Genomic DNA, 17500 nt, shown 5'->3' with positions numbered 1-17500 from the left:
CTTTTACTATGCATCGCGATGCAGGTTGGTAGATTGGCTATTTTCACTAGCTTGTGAAAGCAGGGGCCCTGCAGGGGGGGCTGGCAGGGGGCAGTCAGATACGCTGTTCTTCTATGTGTCACACACTGACGATGACATGAATGAGAGGAGACCAGATAACATTAAGAAGAACTTACTGCTGGAGGAGAGAGGAGAGGAGAAAACATAGAATAAACAACCTGTTTATTCTATTCTCTTCCTCCTCTGCGTTAATCTCTCAAGACAGATGGTGCTAGCAGCAGAATCTGTCAGCACCGCTGGCCTAAACACGTAGTGTTGTTGTTCGTAGGAATAAACACAGCACAAGCACCCGGGAGGAAGTGGACTAAGAAAGAGGAGGAGCCACACACACACACACACACACACACACACACACACACACACACACACACACACACACACACACACACACACACACACACACACACGCACACACACACAGAGTAGCAGTGAATGTGACAGTGAAGACAGGCAGTAGCTTACATGATGCAGGCCTGTCACGCTATGCGCGCGCATGTTTGTGTGCGTGTGTGCGTGCGTGCGTGCGCGCGTACATGCGTGTGTGTGTGTGTGTCACTTCTTGTAGGCTATGCATGTCGGCTGAACTGCTTGTGTGTGCCTTTTGACAAATCATGCCCCTAACAGCCTGACAACTGTGTGTGTGTGTGTGTGTGTGTGTGTGTGTGTGTGTGTGTGTGTGTGTGTGTGTGTGTGTGTGTGTGTGTGTGTGTGTGTGTGTGTGTGTGTGTGTGTGTGTGTGCGTGTAGGTGTGTGTACGTGCGTGTGTGTGTAGGGGCTGACGTCAGTAGTTAAGCACACTGCCAACTTGACATTGTCCAGTCCATTTAGGAAATACCAATCACACACACACACACACGCACACGCACACGCACACGCACACACACACTCACACGCACACGCACACGCACACGCACACGCACACGCACACGCACACACACACACACACACACACACACGTGTCATTGTGTACACACACGGTGAGCCATTGTTGACTGGTTATAGAAGACACTTTCTATCAAGTCATCATTCAATAGTTTACGTCAAATAACAGATCTTCAAGCCCAAAACACGTCGCAGATGCATTGTGATCTTGAAGATCTGCTATTTTCTGTCCGTATAGAATTCTGTCCACCTCTGCCGGCTGAAGCAGACTTCGTATCGTGCGGCACAGCGAATCGCTCGCCTGGCGGTTCGCTGGGCGGTGACTCTTATGGCTTAAGTCCGCTTCAGACTACGTTTTTTTAACCCACATTCCTCCTAAATCAGTAGTAGGGGAGAGCTGGGACCAACGGCGCAGCTGGACAGTTGCAAGTCGGACATTTTAACCTGCTACACTTGAGGAATCGGATTTCCGTTGACGTCGTCCTTTTCCGGTCGTCCTCAAACCGTCGGAGCTGAAAAAGTTTTCGTTTCTGACCAGGATTGACGGAGATACAGACACATTTTTTTTTTTAACATTGTAAGTAAAAAAAATACCATTATTGAGCGTTTTCTGTTTGCAAGGCTGTGTTTATTTGGTGCCGATTGTAAATGGATTTTGTCTGTTAGGCTAATATGTAGGCTACGTCTCAGTGAAGGTTCCATTGAAAAATATTCATTAGCCATTGTGCTAACTAGTAAAACGACGGCGGAGGGGCGAACGGCGCATTACGCATTTGGCATTGTGGTTGCATGTCGCCCTGTTTCTAAGAAGTGTTTATTTTGGCGTTGTTTGCAGCCGATGCCCAGGGCTATGGTCAGAAAGACCTTAATAGGTCTCTACCCACCCGATGCCTTCCTTGTAGCCTACCAGATGTGCCATTACCAGACTACAGGGCCCATAACAAAGTGTTTTCTTCTGATAAAGAAGCTGTCCTGAGGGATTATCTCCTCAAAGCATCAGAGCTTTATCATGGTCTCAGTCCTAAGGAGGTAAGATTAGAGGATGATAAATGAAAAAGTTAATGAAAATTCATCAACTTACAGTAAGTTTAATTATGACACCACATCAAAATGTAATATTTGCAACTGATGTTGATTATCCATAGGCTATACATAACAACGTTTTCTTTAGTAATTATGTTCTTTCAGGATGTAGTGATCATTAGACTCAGAGCAATAACCCACATATCTCCGAGACTCCCTCCCCAGTCAGAGTTATCAGTTTGAATGAATGTAGAATTATGTGCAGGATGTCATTTGTATATTGATGTGAGTGGACTTAATTTAACTGACTAAACCTTTTTTGAATATTTAATTTTAAAAGAAAAAACCTCTCTCACACACTTATGCCAGTGTGTCAGTGATCACCCTGTGCCAATGTTGACACCCGTGCCTAAGGTTGCCTATACCTCTATTGTGTAATATTTCATTGTGGTTGAATGTATAGGCAAATGCAAAGTTATGCCAATGTGTTTCTGTTTACGAAAGGTTTCCAGGTTTAAACCATTGCCCTTTTGAGACTCAGAAAGAAAAAAGTCACATTAAATGTTTGTGCACCATTTCAAAAGCCTTTTAACACATTCCGTGCCAGAATTTTATAATAACAGATTACGTTCGGTGTCGCTGAGCTGCGCGGCGCTGTTTAAGCTGTAGACTCCACGACGAGCAATCCATGTGAAACAAAGCATGCGTGCATTTTGCACGACGGTCCTGGCTAACGCCTGGAACGATAGCATCTTTAGCGCGGGTCACAATGGCGGAGCGATCAATGAGTCGTTTTCCACAACGTAAAAAGTTTGAGAGTTATAGGGGTTTTAGAGAAGGAGATAGAATGGAAGCGGATGGGGAGCCATGTTTTTGGCACGGTGATCTATAAGGCCCTTCCTTCTCAGATTCACCGTGGGTGATTCCAGAGCTGCTCCAGCCCCTCCCGTGTGGAAAAAAACAGAAAAAAAACAAAAAGACTGAAAACACGGTTCAGACCGGCACCCGATGTGTTAAATGTAGACTGATGACAAGTGACTGAATAAAATGAAGTGAACATTTTGATTGATCACCATTGTGTTTAACCTAACCTTTTTCATATCAAGGACCCTTAAATTAGTCTGGACCTCCATTTGATTTCGGGTCAGAAACCTTGGACCGACAGAGGATATTCTGACATGTTATTGATTATTATCAACTAGAGGTCCCCCCAGCCGCGCACGGGGCCCAGCGTGGGCGCGTGTATATATGGGATGAACATTTGGGAAAAAAAAAAAAAAAAAAAAAAAGTTGTAATGTAAAAGTAAAAAAATTGAGAAAAAAATGGGGAAGAAATAATATTTTTTATGTTTCAGGGGGTCCGCGGACCCCCTGGTGGTCCGCGCCAAAGTCGTCGGATGAAAATCTCCAAACGGTAAAAAAAAAAAAAAAAAAAAAAAAAAAAAAAAAAAAAATCATGCAGGTTCTTGCTTGTTTCTGGCGTGGCATCCCAACCTGGCATCCCAATGCCGGCGATGTGTACTTCCGGGTTGCATAATGATGACATCACTGTCGAATCCTTTGCTGTCATGAACCTAGCCTGGTGTGTTGACCAGTAATGATGACATCACTGGCTAATCCTTTGGTGTCATGAACCTAGCCTGGTGTGTGGAGCAGAGCAGAGCAACGTGCTCTTGTTGTTTGGGGGATTTTCAATGGCGGGCCGTGGTGTTGTGTTGGCCTCGGTGGTACGCACGGTAAGCGGTAGGAAGCTGCTTCCACTTCCGTTGTGTCCGACATTTGGTGAGTAGAATTAATTATGTTGCGAGGTGGGAACGGTGTAGTGAGGCATGGCAGGTGCCCTACGCGAAACGTAAATTCAGGCCGCCCGCCGTGGCGACAGTGTTGGCGACATGTGGTGTGACGGTGTTGTGTTTAGTCGATAACAGAGCTGTGGGGTGTGGACACTGAGGGCACGGAAGTTGCTCGCCATTTATATAGTTAGATTGGCTGGGTATTTGCTGTACCTAGGCTACAACTGGCCGATCTCCAAAACTGGATGTCTGCAAATTTCCTCCAACTCAATACAAACAAATCAGAAATTCTCATGTTCGGCCCTCTCACTTCCAGACTCCATTTACACAACTGTCTTGACTCCATGTCAGCCAACATCACACCAGTAGCAAGAAATCTGGGTGTATTATTAGACTCTGACCTCCGCCTTGAGGCTCAGGTAAAAACCGTGGTTTCCACCTGTTTCTTCCACATAAGGAACATACATAGAATCCGCCCTGTCCTTTCCACCCCTAACCTCCACAAAGTTATTAATGCCCTCATTTCATCACGCCTGGATTACTGTAACGCCCTATATTCCACTCTTAGCAAAGGATCCATACATCGCCTGCAGTTAGTTCAAAATGCCGCCGCCAGACTCATCTCTGGGACTAGGAGATCCGAACATATAACCCCGGTACTGGCTGCACTGCACTGGCTGCCAGTATCTTTTAGAATAGATTTTAAGATTTTACTATTAACTTTTAAAGCTCTTAATGGCCTGGCACCACAATATTTAACTGACCTGCTACAACCACATGTGCCTGTCCGCCGCCTAAGGTCCTCCGATGCAGCCCTATTAGATCCTCCTATGTCTAGGCTGGTGACCAGGGGTGATCGGGCCTTTGCCATCAGGGCCCCTACACTTTGGAACAGTCTCCCATTGGACCTCAGGGTTGCTAGTTCCATCACCATTTTTAAATCAAAATTAAAGACTCATTTTTATAGAAAGGCTTTCTTAACCTCCTAAACTTTTTATACTGTTGATACTATTATGTGTTATTTTTACTGTTGTAATTATCTATGTTCTTTGATTCACTGTTTGATTTTATGTTGTTAAGCACTTTGTAACACTGTTTAAAAAGGTGCTATATAAATAAAGTTTATTATTATTATTATTGATATAATGAACCAACTTGGCTCCATTGTGATTTGGACATGGAGTGGACAGTGGTCTTAAAAAGTTTGAGAACCACTGTGCTACACTAAATGGAACAGAGCCTTCATTAGTATCATTGGTAACATATGTGAAGGAAGCAATGAAGGGGCCCAATTTCTGTCCAATATGGCTTCTGTGCATAGAGCCTATTTATTTGACAATCAGCATGGTTGATGATTGAGTCTGACTCGTTTCATCAACATTTAAAACAAACTGTGGGTAAACAAGTGTCTCTTGTTCACAAAAAAAAGTATGGTTACATGAAATTAAATAATCTCTGTGCGGGGAGGTAAAAGTTGCGGCGTTTGTCCCCGCTCTTCCCAACTGAAACTTTTGTGTGTGTGTGTGTGTGTGTGTGTGTGTATTTAATGGGTTAATGCATGAACAGTATGCATTCATACCTTCATCAATGACAAAGTCGCTCATATTGCTCCAGGTCTTGTTATTACAGTAGAAGGCTGTATTAATGTATTAAAGGGATAGTTCACCCCCAAAATGACTTATTTTCTGTCGATTAGTCACCCCATGGAGACTTCAATTCATGGATATTCTGTTGAACGTCATGTCTGCCCTTGCCAGCGATTCTGAGCGTTTTCACTAACCCTAAATAAAACCATAGAAAGTTTTTCTTCGCAAAGATCCAGCTGCCGATCGCTAAAGCAAAAAGCAACAGAAAAATCTATTCATCCAAATAAATTAACAAGGAAGTAAACGGGCAGGGTTTATCTGCGTTCACGTGATGCGCTGCCGCTTTGCTTCTCTGTGAATTAATGGTTATACGGTGACTCCCAGGTTAGCAAACTGCGCCATCTAGTGGAAAACCACTGAAAACACACAACGTCATATTCGCCAATGGCAGTGTGTGCCTTGGGCCAACTGACGGGTATACTCGTCAGTTGGCAGTCAATGAGTTAACCCTTTAAGACCTGAAGAATTTTTGAAAAATTGTGAAAATGTGTGCAAATCTTTGAATATATATTGTTTTAAAGTGAACAATTTTAACTCGAATCTTTGCTTCCGGGTGGTCCCTGGAACATATATTTTTAGATGGGGGTCCGCGGCCAAATACATGTCATTTTGGGGGTCCTTGACATGGAAAAAAGAACCACTGATATTATGGCGACATAAGTTTTTTCAAAAAACTGTTGAATCCCCCAGAAGCAAAGATTTGAGTTACAAATGTTTGCTTTTGTAACTCAAATCTCATGCGTACCTTCGTCGTTGACAAAGTCCCTCATGTTGCCCCAGGTCTTGTTGTTACAGTAGAAGGAGGCGTTGACCGGCAGGGAGCCGTTGACACAGTGGGCCGCCGAGCGGACGCACTTCTGCCGGAGGTTCCCCATGAAGAGCTGCAGGCCGATGAGCGCGAACACGCTGAGGCAGAACACCGTCAGGATCATCACGTCCGCCAGCTTCTTCACCGACTGGATGAGCGCGCCTACGATGGTCTTCAGGCCTGAACACACACACACGTGGACGATACGCAAACGCGCACGGCAATGTAAACGCCGTCGAGGTTAAAGTCAAGAATGTGTCAAGTATCTTGAATAAATATCCCAGTTTTAACCAGTTATTAAAGGGATAGTTCACCCAACAAAAAAAAGTTTTCTTTCGATTAGTAACCCCATGGAGATTTTTTTTTTTGTGTTAGTCGCATCCTAAGCCAATAATTTGATGACCAGCGGACCGGTAGTCAGCGGTTCCGCTAAGGAGATTCAAACGAGACTCTTTGTGTCTCCTAGCGGAACCGCTGACATTCATCACATTTTTGGCTTAGGAATGCGACAAAAACAAAAAAAATATCCATGAATTCAAGTCTTTCATGGGGTGACTAATGGATAGATAGAATAGTCATTTTGGGAGTGAACTATCCTTTTAAATTACGTAAATGATTGGCATGCCTCGTCAATATAGGCTCTATGCACAGCAGCCATATTGGAATGAAATTGGGCCTCTTCCTTACTTCCTTCTTTAAAGTTGACGCTAATGCTGGCAACAAACCACACACTCGGATTTTCACATAAACTTGTAAATCATTTTCCATACAAACTGACAATAATTGGGAAGAAAATGAGCTGGCCATAGTTAAAAAAAAATAAAAAAAATAAAAATAAAAAAAAAATATATATATATATATATATATATAGTGAAGTAATAATCTCTTCTGTTATTGAATAAGTGATTGTGCTTGTACTACTGTGCATGGTAGACTAACAACACTTTATAAACAAAAGTCTCTATTTCAGGCATTAAAATATGATTGGTATCAGATGAAAACCACACAACTGCAAATCTAGAATCAGATTTTCTCTTTTAAATTACCCAACACATTATCACATCTATATCCATGACTCAATTCTAAAATATGGATTAAACATGGTTAATAGCAACGCCGATCAGCGCCAATCAACAGGCGCTGATCAGAAAGTGGTACCAGCAGGTGAATGGGAGAAGGCATTGACTTTCAAGGGACCCTGGATACCGTCATCCCAAATACCGAAAAGGTATACAGGGTTCCCAGGTTCTGTGCTGGTTCACAAACACACTGTAAAATACCGACTGTTGTTTTAACTATGACATTTACACTGAGGATGTTGCTTTTACATGGCCTCCGTATTTTTTTTTCTATACATTTACTCTGAAACCGAACTGTGAAGATGGGAGGTTTTCATGTGATGCAAAAATTGTTCTCAAAATGTCACTGTTAAAAACGTACAATCAAAAACAGACCGACAACAAAACAACAACAAAAACATTAATATTTGAGAGACACATGGTAAGTACACGTGGAACCAATCACAACACGACAAACAAACAACAAGCCAAACCCTTCACCACAAACAAAACAAAAAAACAAACAAACAAACAAACACACACACATACAAACATTCTTTTAATGTTTTAACTGATTAAAATATATCTGATTCCTTGGAAGAAGACGCTACAAAATAGAAGTTTCACTAACAATTCAGTCCCGCAATCTAAATTTCACTCGCGTCGTCTGATTGTATTTTCTTATTTCTGTTTTATGGACACATTGCTAATGTAGCGTCTGTAGGCTAATGAATGAACGGTGACCATGGTTATGATTGTGACTTCTGTTATAACATGCTTAATTCATGCTTATAACGTCACCAGTGTGTCATGATTATGAACTGTTGAGGTTCAAGTTGTACTCTGTCACGCCAAAAGCTTCGGATCTGGTCCGCAATCGACCCAATCGTGAGACGGAGTACAATTTAGGCGTTAGCATGTCTGAATAATGTCCATAACATGCTACTAGCATGTTAAATGATCTCATTATATCATGATGAAGACATGTTAATATTAGCATGCAGAGTGGTACACAGAGGCTAGCCAAGCTACTGTATCAATTAAATACTGAAATTTGCGTTATGCTTTTCAAATATGTTTTTTCTTCAGTCACCATTTTATTGTCTTATGGGGGAAAATAGTTTGGCAAGTTTTTAGTTTTAGTTTAGCACTTAGCATGTTAGTTAATTTGTGACTAACAGTGGCCTTGTCTTCCAAAGTTGATGCTAATGCAAACCACACACTCGGATTTTCACATAAACTTGTAAATCATTTTCCATGCTAACTGACAATAATTGGGAAGAAAATTAGCTGGCCATAGTTTAAAAAATATATATATATAGTGAAGTAATAATCTCTTCTGTTATTGAATAAGTGATTGTGCTTCACTACTGTGCATGGTAGACTAACAACACTTTATAAAGGCCTTTTTACGAGTGCATCAACTTGATGCAGCTTATTGCCGCAATAAGGCCACAGATAGATAACGTATCACCAAAAATTCCCAGAATAAGATTCATGAGATATATGCATTAGAATTAAATAGCATTGTAGCTATTTAACATTTAATGATTAGAGCTCAAGTGATCATCTGCTCATTATTGGGCCATTCTGTAGATTTTTGTGTTGTTTCTTGAAATGTGCCACTAATCCTCTGATGTCCACTCAGTATTTAGAAAAAACACTAAAAACGATTTAATGTAGCAAGTATGTGGTGTAGTCTTAGTGAATACAACGTCATACTATACATACTACATAAGTGCATACTAAGTCTTACTATGCATACTTCGTAAGTGCATATAAGTCTTACTATGCATACTACGTAATTGCATGCTAAGTATTGCTATGCATACTAAGTGCATACTAATCTTAAAGCATACTAAGTCTTAATATGCATACTAAGTGCATAATAATCTTAGCATACTAAGCATTCTAAGTCTTAATATGCATACTAAGTGCATACTAATCTTAGAGCATAAGCAGTCTTAGTATGCATACTGAGTGCATACTAGTAGTGCACACTATCTAGTAGGCTAGCGTTGTGTATTTGTGTTGCATACTAGTTAGTGTTTAGTATGCACACACAGCCATTCAGTGAGTTCCTCCGTGCTTCGGGGCGGACGGACGGACGGACGGTTGGATGCTCAACCATTCCTCACCTGGGATGACCGAGATGGTTTTGAGCGCTCGCAGCACCCTGAACGTCCGCAACGCCGACACGTTACCCAGGTCCACAAACTCTGTCACATATCTGCAGCCGGCGAGCCAGCCAGGAGACACCAATCACACACACAGACACAGACACACAAACACACACACACAGAGACAAACACACACAAAGAGGTATGACAACACGGCAACAGTGACACCAACAAGCGAGAGAGAGGGAGAGGGAGGCAAAGATGGAGAGAGAGAGAGAGAGAGAGAGAGAGAGAGAGAGAGAGAGAGAGAGAGAGAGAGAGAGAGAGAGCGCGCTTGATACAGAGTGTGGCAGAGGGAGGGGGCGGGGTTAAGGACCACAGCCCTGCAATTGATCGAAAAAGTAGGAAGTGGAGGGTGTGGGCGGGGTTTTGAAGACTGCGACACACGGCAGAGATCAGATGGCACAGAGGGGGACATTAAACAGCGACGTTCACAAATGTCATCGTTGGGTTGTGTGCCCAGCGTAAGCGCCTCCTGGTGGCCTGGCCTTACCTGGGATGACCGAGATGGTTTTGAGGGCCCTCAGCACCCTAAAGGTTCTCAGAGCCGTGAGGTTCCCTACTTTGATAAACTCTGTTAGCATCCTGCAGGGGGCGGTATAAACCACAGCGCCCCAACAGGCAGAAGAGGTTTAGCGACACACAGAGAGGAAGAGAGAAGATGAGAGATCAGGGTTATTAGAGGTCACTCTAAAACTAGGGAAATAGCGACAAATAAATGTACATAACATTTGAATGAAAACAAGGCTTTACTAAAAAAGAAAAAAAAATAGTGTGTTTACAAAACTGACTAAATCATAGAGAAAACTTTAGTCTTTGTCTTAACTTCAAAAACTTCTTCAAAAATATATGTATCGTATATTGGATCAGATTTTTGCTATTCACCTTGTTGAATCTAATCCCTGACTATTCTATAATGCAATTACAAACTAAAACGAACACTAAAACTAATCAGAACTAAACTAATACTAAGCCTAAACTAAACTAGCAAACCCCAGTTTAAAAAAAAGAATCAAAACTAAACTGGAATTGAAAACAAAAAGTCAAAATGAAATAATGTTTTTGAATAGTACAAATACAGGAACCATAAAAGGAAATTAATAAACAATGTCATATTACTATTACCATATAACTAACAGTTGGAAATAACATAACATAATTTAGACTAGGACAAAACTTGAAATGCTACATAGATCTGATCTTTTTTTTTAGGAAAATATAATAATAATAACAATAATAATGATAATAATAACAATAACAATAACAATAACAATAAGGGTGAAAAAAAATGTTGTTTCAGTTTATTCTGTTTTTTGAAAAAAATAAAAACGTAAAAAGGTGATGAATTGAAATTCACCAACCACTAGTATCTAACAGCAGATGCATAGAAGACAGACAGTCCACAGGGACATGGGTGAACAGGTTCAGATTCAATCAGACCGGCCATGAGAGCCACAATGGCGCCAGTCAGTGAGCCAGGGACGGACATTGTGGGGCCCATCTTGCACGCTGCCTAAACCTTTTTGCCATTTTTTACTATTTTGAAAAACATTTTAAAGTATGTCAAATAGCCAATCTACAAGCTCACAATGTGTCGATGTAGATCGGCTAGTTGAACAATTTTAAAATGTTTTTCAAAATATAAAGATATGGCTAGTAAGTTTAGGCGAGATAGGGCCATTTGGCTCCCCAGCGGTGGGACTAAACATGATGTACAGTAGCACTACAGCCTTCCATTAACATTGAGACCTGAAGTCGATTCTACATGTCTCCTAAATCTCAACAGTATTCTTAAAAATGTATGTTTCTATATCAGTGGTGCTCAATCTTTTTCATTTCAAGGACCCCCAAAATTATATGTATTTGGCGAGGGACCCCCATCAAAATATTTTGTTCCAGGGACCCCCAGAAGCAAAGATTTGAGTTAAAAATGTTCGCTTTAAAAATATATATATTCAAAGATTTGCATACATTTTCACGATTTTTCAAAAATAGCAGATCTACAAGCTCGTAGCGCGGCACTCGGTGCCGCGCTATGAGCTTGTATATCTGCTATTTTTGTATAGCTCAAAGTGTAAAATAATGCTTTTTAGCTCAAATCAAAAAATAGATGCGTTCCAGGTCTTAATGGGTTAAAGATCATATTACAACTGATAATATGATCCTTGTTTAAAGTCATAGTATGTAACTTTGACCGTGTGTTTACGTAACAAAACTATACTGTATATAATGTTTAGTAACTGTTGAAGGATGCTTTGTCTAAAGCCATAGTAGGTAACTTTGCCCATGTGTTTATATAACAAAGAGCCTATAAAGCCCATGACCCACGTAATTCAAACACACTTTTGCTAGTTCGGGATGGCCCAGGGGAGAAGACAGGGTTAAGCAAATATCAATGGTGTTGGTATTTAAAGGGATAGTTCACCCTAAAAATGTTTTTTTTTTCTCTATCGATTACACACCCCATGGAGACGTGAATTCATGGAGATTTTTTTGTTTTATAATTTGATGACCGGCAAAAAGATGCTAATGTCTCCGGCAGGAGACTCAAAGTTGACACTTTGAGTCTCCTACCGGAGACGCCAATGCTCAACAAATTATTGGCTTAGGAATGCGACGAAAACAAAAACATTTTTTGGGGGTGAACCATCCCTTTAAGATGTTCAGAGGGACATTGCCCTCACCACTTCTCCAGAGTGAGTGACACCCACAGCCACAGCAGCAAAGGGCTGCACTTAAGATCTGGTTCGCCCGAATTTTTTTAAAAAGACATGGGAAAGATTCTCATTCCACTACTCTGCCACCGTAATGTGGAATGCCCTGACATCATCCATTAAAAGATGTGAATCACTGGGGTCTTTCTAAACTGGCCGGACAAAGCATCTATCAGAAAACTGAAGTTAGATTTTAAATCCCCTTGAAATGATTTGTTCTCCTCTATAAATATAGCTATTTGTATTGGAAAAAGTCCCCGGACTTTTTTTGTGCTGTCCTTTTAGCCTAATGTCTTACTGTAGGCTACCTCTGTGTTGTTTAAATGTTTTGACTCTTAAAGTATTCAATCAATCAATAAATCAATCAATCAATTACTTAATCAATTAATCAAACAATATATACAATTATTGCTGACTGATGAGGGATGCTTTGTTTAACCTTTCACTTTTTAAACTTGAATGCGGACTAAAGCTTTGATTTCTACTTTGTCATAGCCTACGACTGTGTCGCGTGCCAAAAATAGCCGACGCACTAGCTCACAAGGCGTCGCATCCTTGCGAGCTAGCGCGTCGGCTATTTCTGGCACGCAACACCGGTGTACAACAAAGTATAAATTAGGCATGAGCTTAATATTAAAAACCAAACAGCACGCTATCGTCACTAGCATGCAGCTAACCGCTAGCAACTAGCGGCTAAAGACCAACAGATGGCAAATAGAAGCTAAAAACTGGCAACTGACGGCGAGCAGCTGACGGCTAATAGCAGATCTTTAACAAGCTATCACGTGTGTATGTGTGTGTGTGTGTGTGTGTGTGTGTGTGTGTGTGTGTGTGTGTGTGTGTGTGTGTGTGTGTGTGTGTGTGTGAGAGAGAAAGAGAGGAGACATATGTGTCCTGTCCCGCCAAATGCCCATCTGATCGCAATAAGACCCTTCCAGTTCAAGGACACACACCCCCCCTCCAGTATGTAAGTGTGTGCGTGTGCGTGCGCGTGCGTGTGCGTGTGCGTGTGTGCGCGTGCGCGTGCGCGTGCGCGTGTGCGTGCGTGCGTGCGTGCGTGCGTGCGTGTGTGTGTGCGTGCGCGCGCGTATGTGCGTGTGCGTGTGCCTGCGTGCATGTTACTCACGCCATGACAATGACACTGAAGTCCAGCCAGTTCCAGGGGTCTCTCAGGAAGGTGAAGGGTCCGATGCAGAACCCCCTGGCCAGGATCTTTATCAACGACTCAAATGTGTAGATACCTGTGAAGGTATACCTGAGAGACACAGAAAGAGATATATATATATATATATATATATATAGATAGATAGATAGATAGATAGATAGATAGATACAGGGGTGAAAATGAGGATTTGGTAAAGAAAGCAAATTATTTATTGAGTGTGTGTCTCACGACAGACAGACAGACAGACAGACAGACAGACAGACAGACAGACAGACAGACAGACAGACAGACAGACAGACAGACAGACAGACAGACAGGTACTTACTCGAGGTATTTGGCCCAGTAGGCAGGTTCAGACATGGCCATGAAGCAGCAGTTAGTGAGGATGGTGCACATGATGATGAGGCTGAAGATCGTTAACCGGCTCGTTAAGGAAAAAAATACATACTGGATATAATGTAATTCTGCATAGCAGACATGTTTGTAGTCCTTTTTACCACAACTCTGTTCTGTCTAGCCTGTCAGAAGTACTATTCCCAGAATTCACAACGGAGTTGTCAGAAACGGTACGCATTAAACTTTAAAATACATGAATACATTTCCAGTACATTTCTGGTGGGAAAAATATACTAGTGAAAGAATATTGTCTATGTAGCATGCCTGAATTAAGTCTAATATCTCTAGCGTTTGCTGTACCCAACATGTGAACAAAAACACTGTGATATTTACAGCTAAATAGTACACTACATAATGTTGTTGAAAACATTTGAGTTGAGAATACACAATGCAGTAACTGAGTATTGATTCATTTTTTATCAACAATTCCTTTCCATGGCAATCATGTTGCACTGGACACACCTGGCATAAATTAGCAGACAACATTTGATTACCGTAAGCAAGTGAATCCTTTTCAAATCAATTACATCAAATGTATTCATTTCATTATTAAGTAGTCGTGTTATACGCATGCAGTATGATCAATGGGGAGCGGGTCATTGTTGAGAGATGAACCCCCTCAGGGTGATGAGACCCCTTCTCTACGCGCCGGGGTCTTATCACCCTATCGGGGGGGGGGGGGGGGGTTATTTCTCAACAATGAATTGCTCTCCGTTTATTATCCCTCGCTCTCCCATACAGAAAATCTGGATTGCCACTCTAAGACTTGAGCAGCTCTGTTGTTTTAGGACAAAAATAGGAGTGAATTGTTGTCACATTAAAAAGGTGACAGAGGGGCTATTGTCCATTCCACCCCGCCCCTCCCCCCACCTGTCCCACAATCCTTTGCAGGTGTGAATAGACGGAGCTCTGAGAAAGAAATCTCCCTTTTGTGTGTGTGTGGAGAGAAAGACACACGCATCTCACTGTGTGTGTGTGTGTGTGTGTGTGTGTGTGTGTGTGTGTGTGTGTGTGTGTGTGTGTGTGTGTGTGTGTGTGTGTGTGTGTGTGTGTGTGTGTGTGTGTGTGTGTGTGTGTGTGTGCGTGCGTGTGCGTGTGTGCGTGTGTGTGTACGCGTGCGAGTGTGCGCGTGTGTGGAGAGATAGACAGTGACACTGTAAAATTACAAGTATTCATTTAACTCTGTGAGTGTGCCGTTTGGTGACATTTGGAACACTCACCGAGTTATAAACGGATTCATTAAGACTGAGGATTTTACTGTGGGTGTGCAGGCTATTGTCGTGTCCCTATTATTATGAGAGTCCCCACAAAAAAAGTCACAGTTACATAACAAAGAGAAAATATGATGAGTTTTACTTTGAAGATTCTAAGTCTAAAACTTTAACTCATTTTTCACCTAAATAAGATTACGCTTCATTTTTTTGTGTGTTGCTTTTCTGTGGAGATGATTCATCAGCTTGCATGCACACGCGCACGTGCGCGCACACACACACACACACACACACACACACACACACACACACACACACACACACACACACACACACACAGGTGTGGACGAAGTACTCACGTCTTGACTTCATTAACAGTAGTGATACTAGAGTGTAGATCAGGCCGCAACCACCCGAAATAATCATATTTGAACTGGGGACCGCCCAAAATTATCATATTTGAACTGGGGACCCCCCAAAATCATATTTGAACTGGGGGCGCCCCAAAAGACTCATATTTTTCTGGGGACCCCCCCCCCAAAAGACTCATATTTGAACTGGGGACATCCCAAAAGACTCATATTTGAACTGGTGACGCCCCAAAATAATCTTTGTTTTTGTTTTTAAACAACCAGCCACATAAAACATGCCACAACACTTCCATATTGCACATAGCAGGACATATCTCCTGTAGAAGTAGGTACCTATACAGAACAACACCCCCCCCCCCCCCCCCCAAGGACATTGACCTTTTAGAAGATTCGAGAGATTTCGGTTGGGAAATAGTCCAACATTGGGGCCCATATCTTCAGAAACAGCCTGGTCGCATATGTTGCATATGAAAGTGGTCTGCAGGTGAGAACCATGTAGAGTCAATGGCTAATTGTACATTGCATACTAACAAACCCTAAACCTAACCCTAACCTTAACCCTAACCCTAAACCTAAATGTTGAAATGCAACGTACCTAAAAACCGTTTTTGTGGTCCAGAGATGTTGTCATTGAACGTTTCTCAGGCAATAGGATTGTCAGAAAAGACGTTTCGTTGATCTATACACTGCACACAATCTCTCGTGAGGGAGCACCCCAAAAATCTCTCTGTACCAGAGTTGGATGGTAGGGGAGCTTCTCCTTAATCCAATTAATCAGAATGCATATTCGGGCTAATAATAGCTAATAATTGTATCAATTAGCTTATATTGTGAAGATGCCAAATGTATCTCTTTTGAAGGGAGACCCAAGATGAAAGCTCTCGGATCCTTCTCCTTAAAAACTTAACTCACACGCCACATAATAACCCCCAGAACCCCACAACCTGAATATTCACTTGCATTCCTAAAAATAGTGATAGTAAGTTTCAAGATCGGCATGACATTCATTTAGAACACAATGGAGATATTGAGCGGTCCATTCTGTTTAGTATCACAAGTGTACTGTGCAGTCTGTGGATAGTAGACTGTTTCTCTTGATCTGTTACAGCTGAAAAAAAGAAAATACCGAATCAATGGCCTCTTGCCAGCCGTCCTCGATGTATTCGTTATTAACATACTTCTCCCTCTTGCGGAAGGAGAGTAGCCTACCTCCAGGGAGTAAAATGATGAGATAAAGTGAGATACATCATTGCATTTACAAATACACTCCACTTTACTATAAAGGCAAACATAATGAATTAATAAAGTGACGTATTTGCTACAATAAAAAAAAAAAAAACTACGAGACAATGCTCCTTCGGGAGATTAAATTGTGTCTGCAGCTGCTGAAACGACATCGAAACACCATCTCTAAATAAATCACCCGGCAATCTAAGCCCTCGAGAGTGCCAGGTCTTAACCCTTTAAGGCCGGGAAGGGAACGCATGTGTGTCATTTTAAGATTTCTTTGGCTATTCAAAGATAGCTATTTTTAGAAAAATTGGGAACATTTGTGCAAATATTTTACATACATTTTTAACTCAAATCTTTGCTTCTGGGTCCCTGGAACAACATATTTGTAGATGGGATGGGACAAATACATATTATTTTGGGGGTCCTTGACATGAAAAAAGTGTGAAAACCATTGATAATATAGAAACATAAGTTAAAAAAAAAAAAAAAAAAAAATTAGGGGAAAAAAACTGTCAGGATTTAGAAGAAATTTGTGAAATCCCCAGAAGCAAAGATTTTTGTTAAAAACGTTCGCTTTAAAAAAGTATATATATATTCAAACTAAAGATTTGCAGACATTTTCGCGATTAAAAAAACAACAAATAGCAGAACTACAAGCTATGTATATCTGCCATTTTTGAATAGCCCAAAGACATCTTAAAATGACCCACATGCGTTCCCTTCCCGGCCTTAAAGGGTTAAAGACAGCCGAGCTAGACCCTGGGACCCAATTCATGATTACTGGAAATGGAGGTTAGCAGTGACTTAAGGTCTCCTTCACCTACATTGGTGGTGATCTGTCGTGCTCTGACGGAAGAAGGGTTTTCTCCTATCTCCCTATCAATCTACTGCACGTTACAAAGCCCCATAGTGAGTTTGGTGAGCAGCCCTACGAATCCACACAGTTCTTAGTGTGCAAAT

The 17500-nt window shown here is 41.6% G+C and overlaps 1 protein-coding gene across 1 annotated transcript in view; it reads right to left on the bottom strand.

The window, feature by feature from the left end:
* LOC311039039 (sodium channel protein type 3 subunit alpha-like) overlaps window positions 1-17500 on the bottom strand; it is a gene marked incomplete at both ends in the record, with an annotated part of 157229 nt that overhangs the window by 119289 nt on the left and 20440 nt on the right. Inside the window, 4 exons of the mRNA XM_084048681.1 lie at window positions 6150-6392; window positions 9409-9500; window positions 13291-13419; window positions 13655-13744. Of these exons, the coding sequence (XP_083904807.1) occupies window positions 6150-6392; window positions 9409-9500; window positions 13291-13419; window positions 13655-13744 (554 nt within the window). The remainder of the gene's footprint in view (window positions 1-6149; window positions 6393-9408; window positions 9501-13290; window positions 13420-13654; window positions 13745-17500) is intronic.

This window comes from Gymnoscopelus microlampas (genome assembly GCF_963454915.1).
Source record: "Gymnoscopelus microlampas genome assembly, chromosome: 22".
NCBI classification, from domain to species: domain Eukaryota; kingdom Metazoa; phylum Chordata; class Actinopteri; order Myctophiformes; family Myctophidae; genus Gymnoscopelus; species Gymnoscopelus microlampas.
The sequence above is the reverse complement of the archived record's forward strand: the minus strand, read 5'-3'. Positions and strand labels throughout refer to the sequence as shown.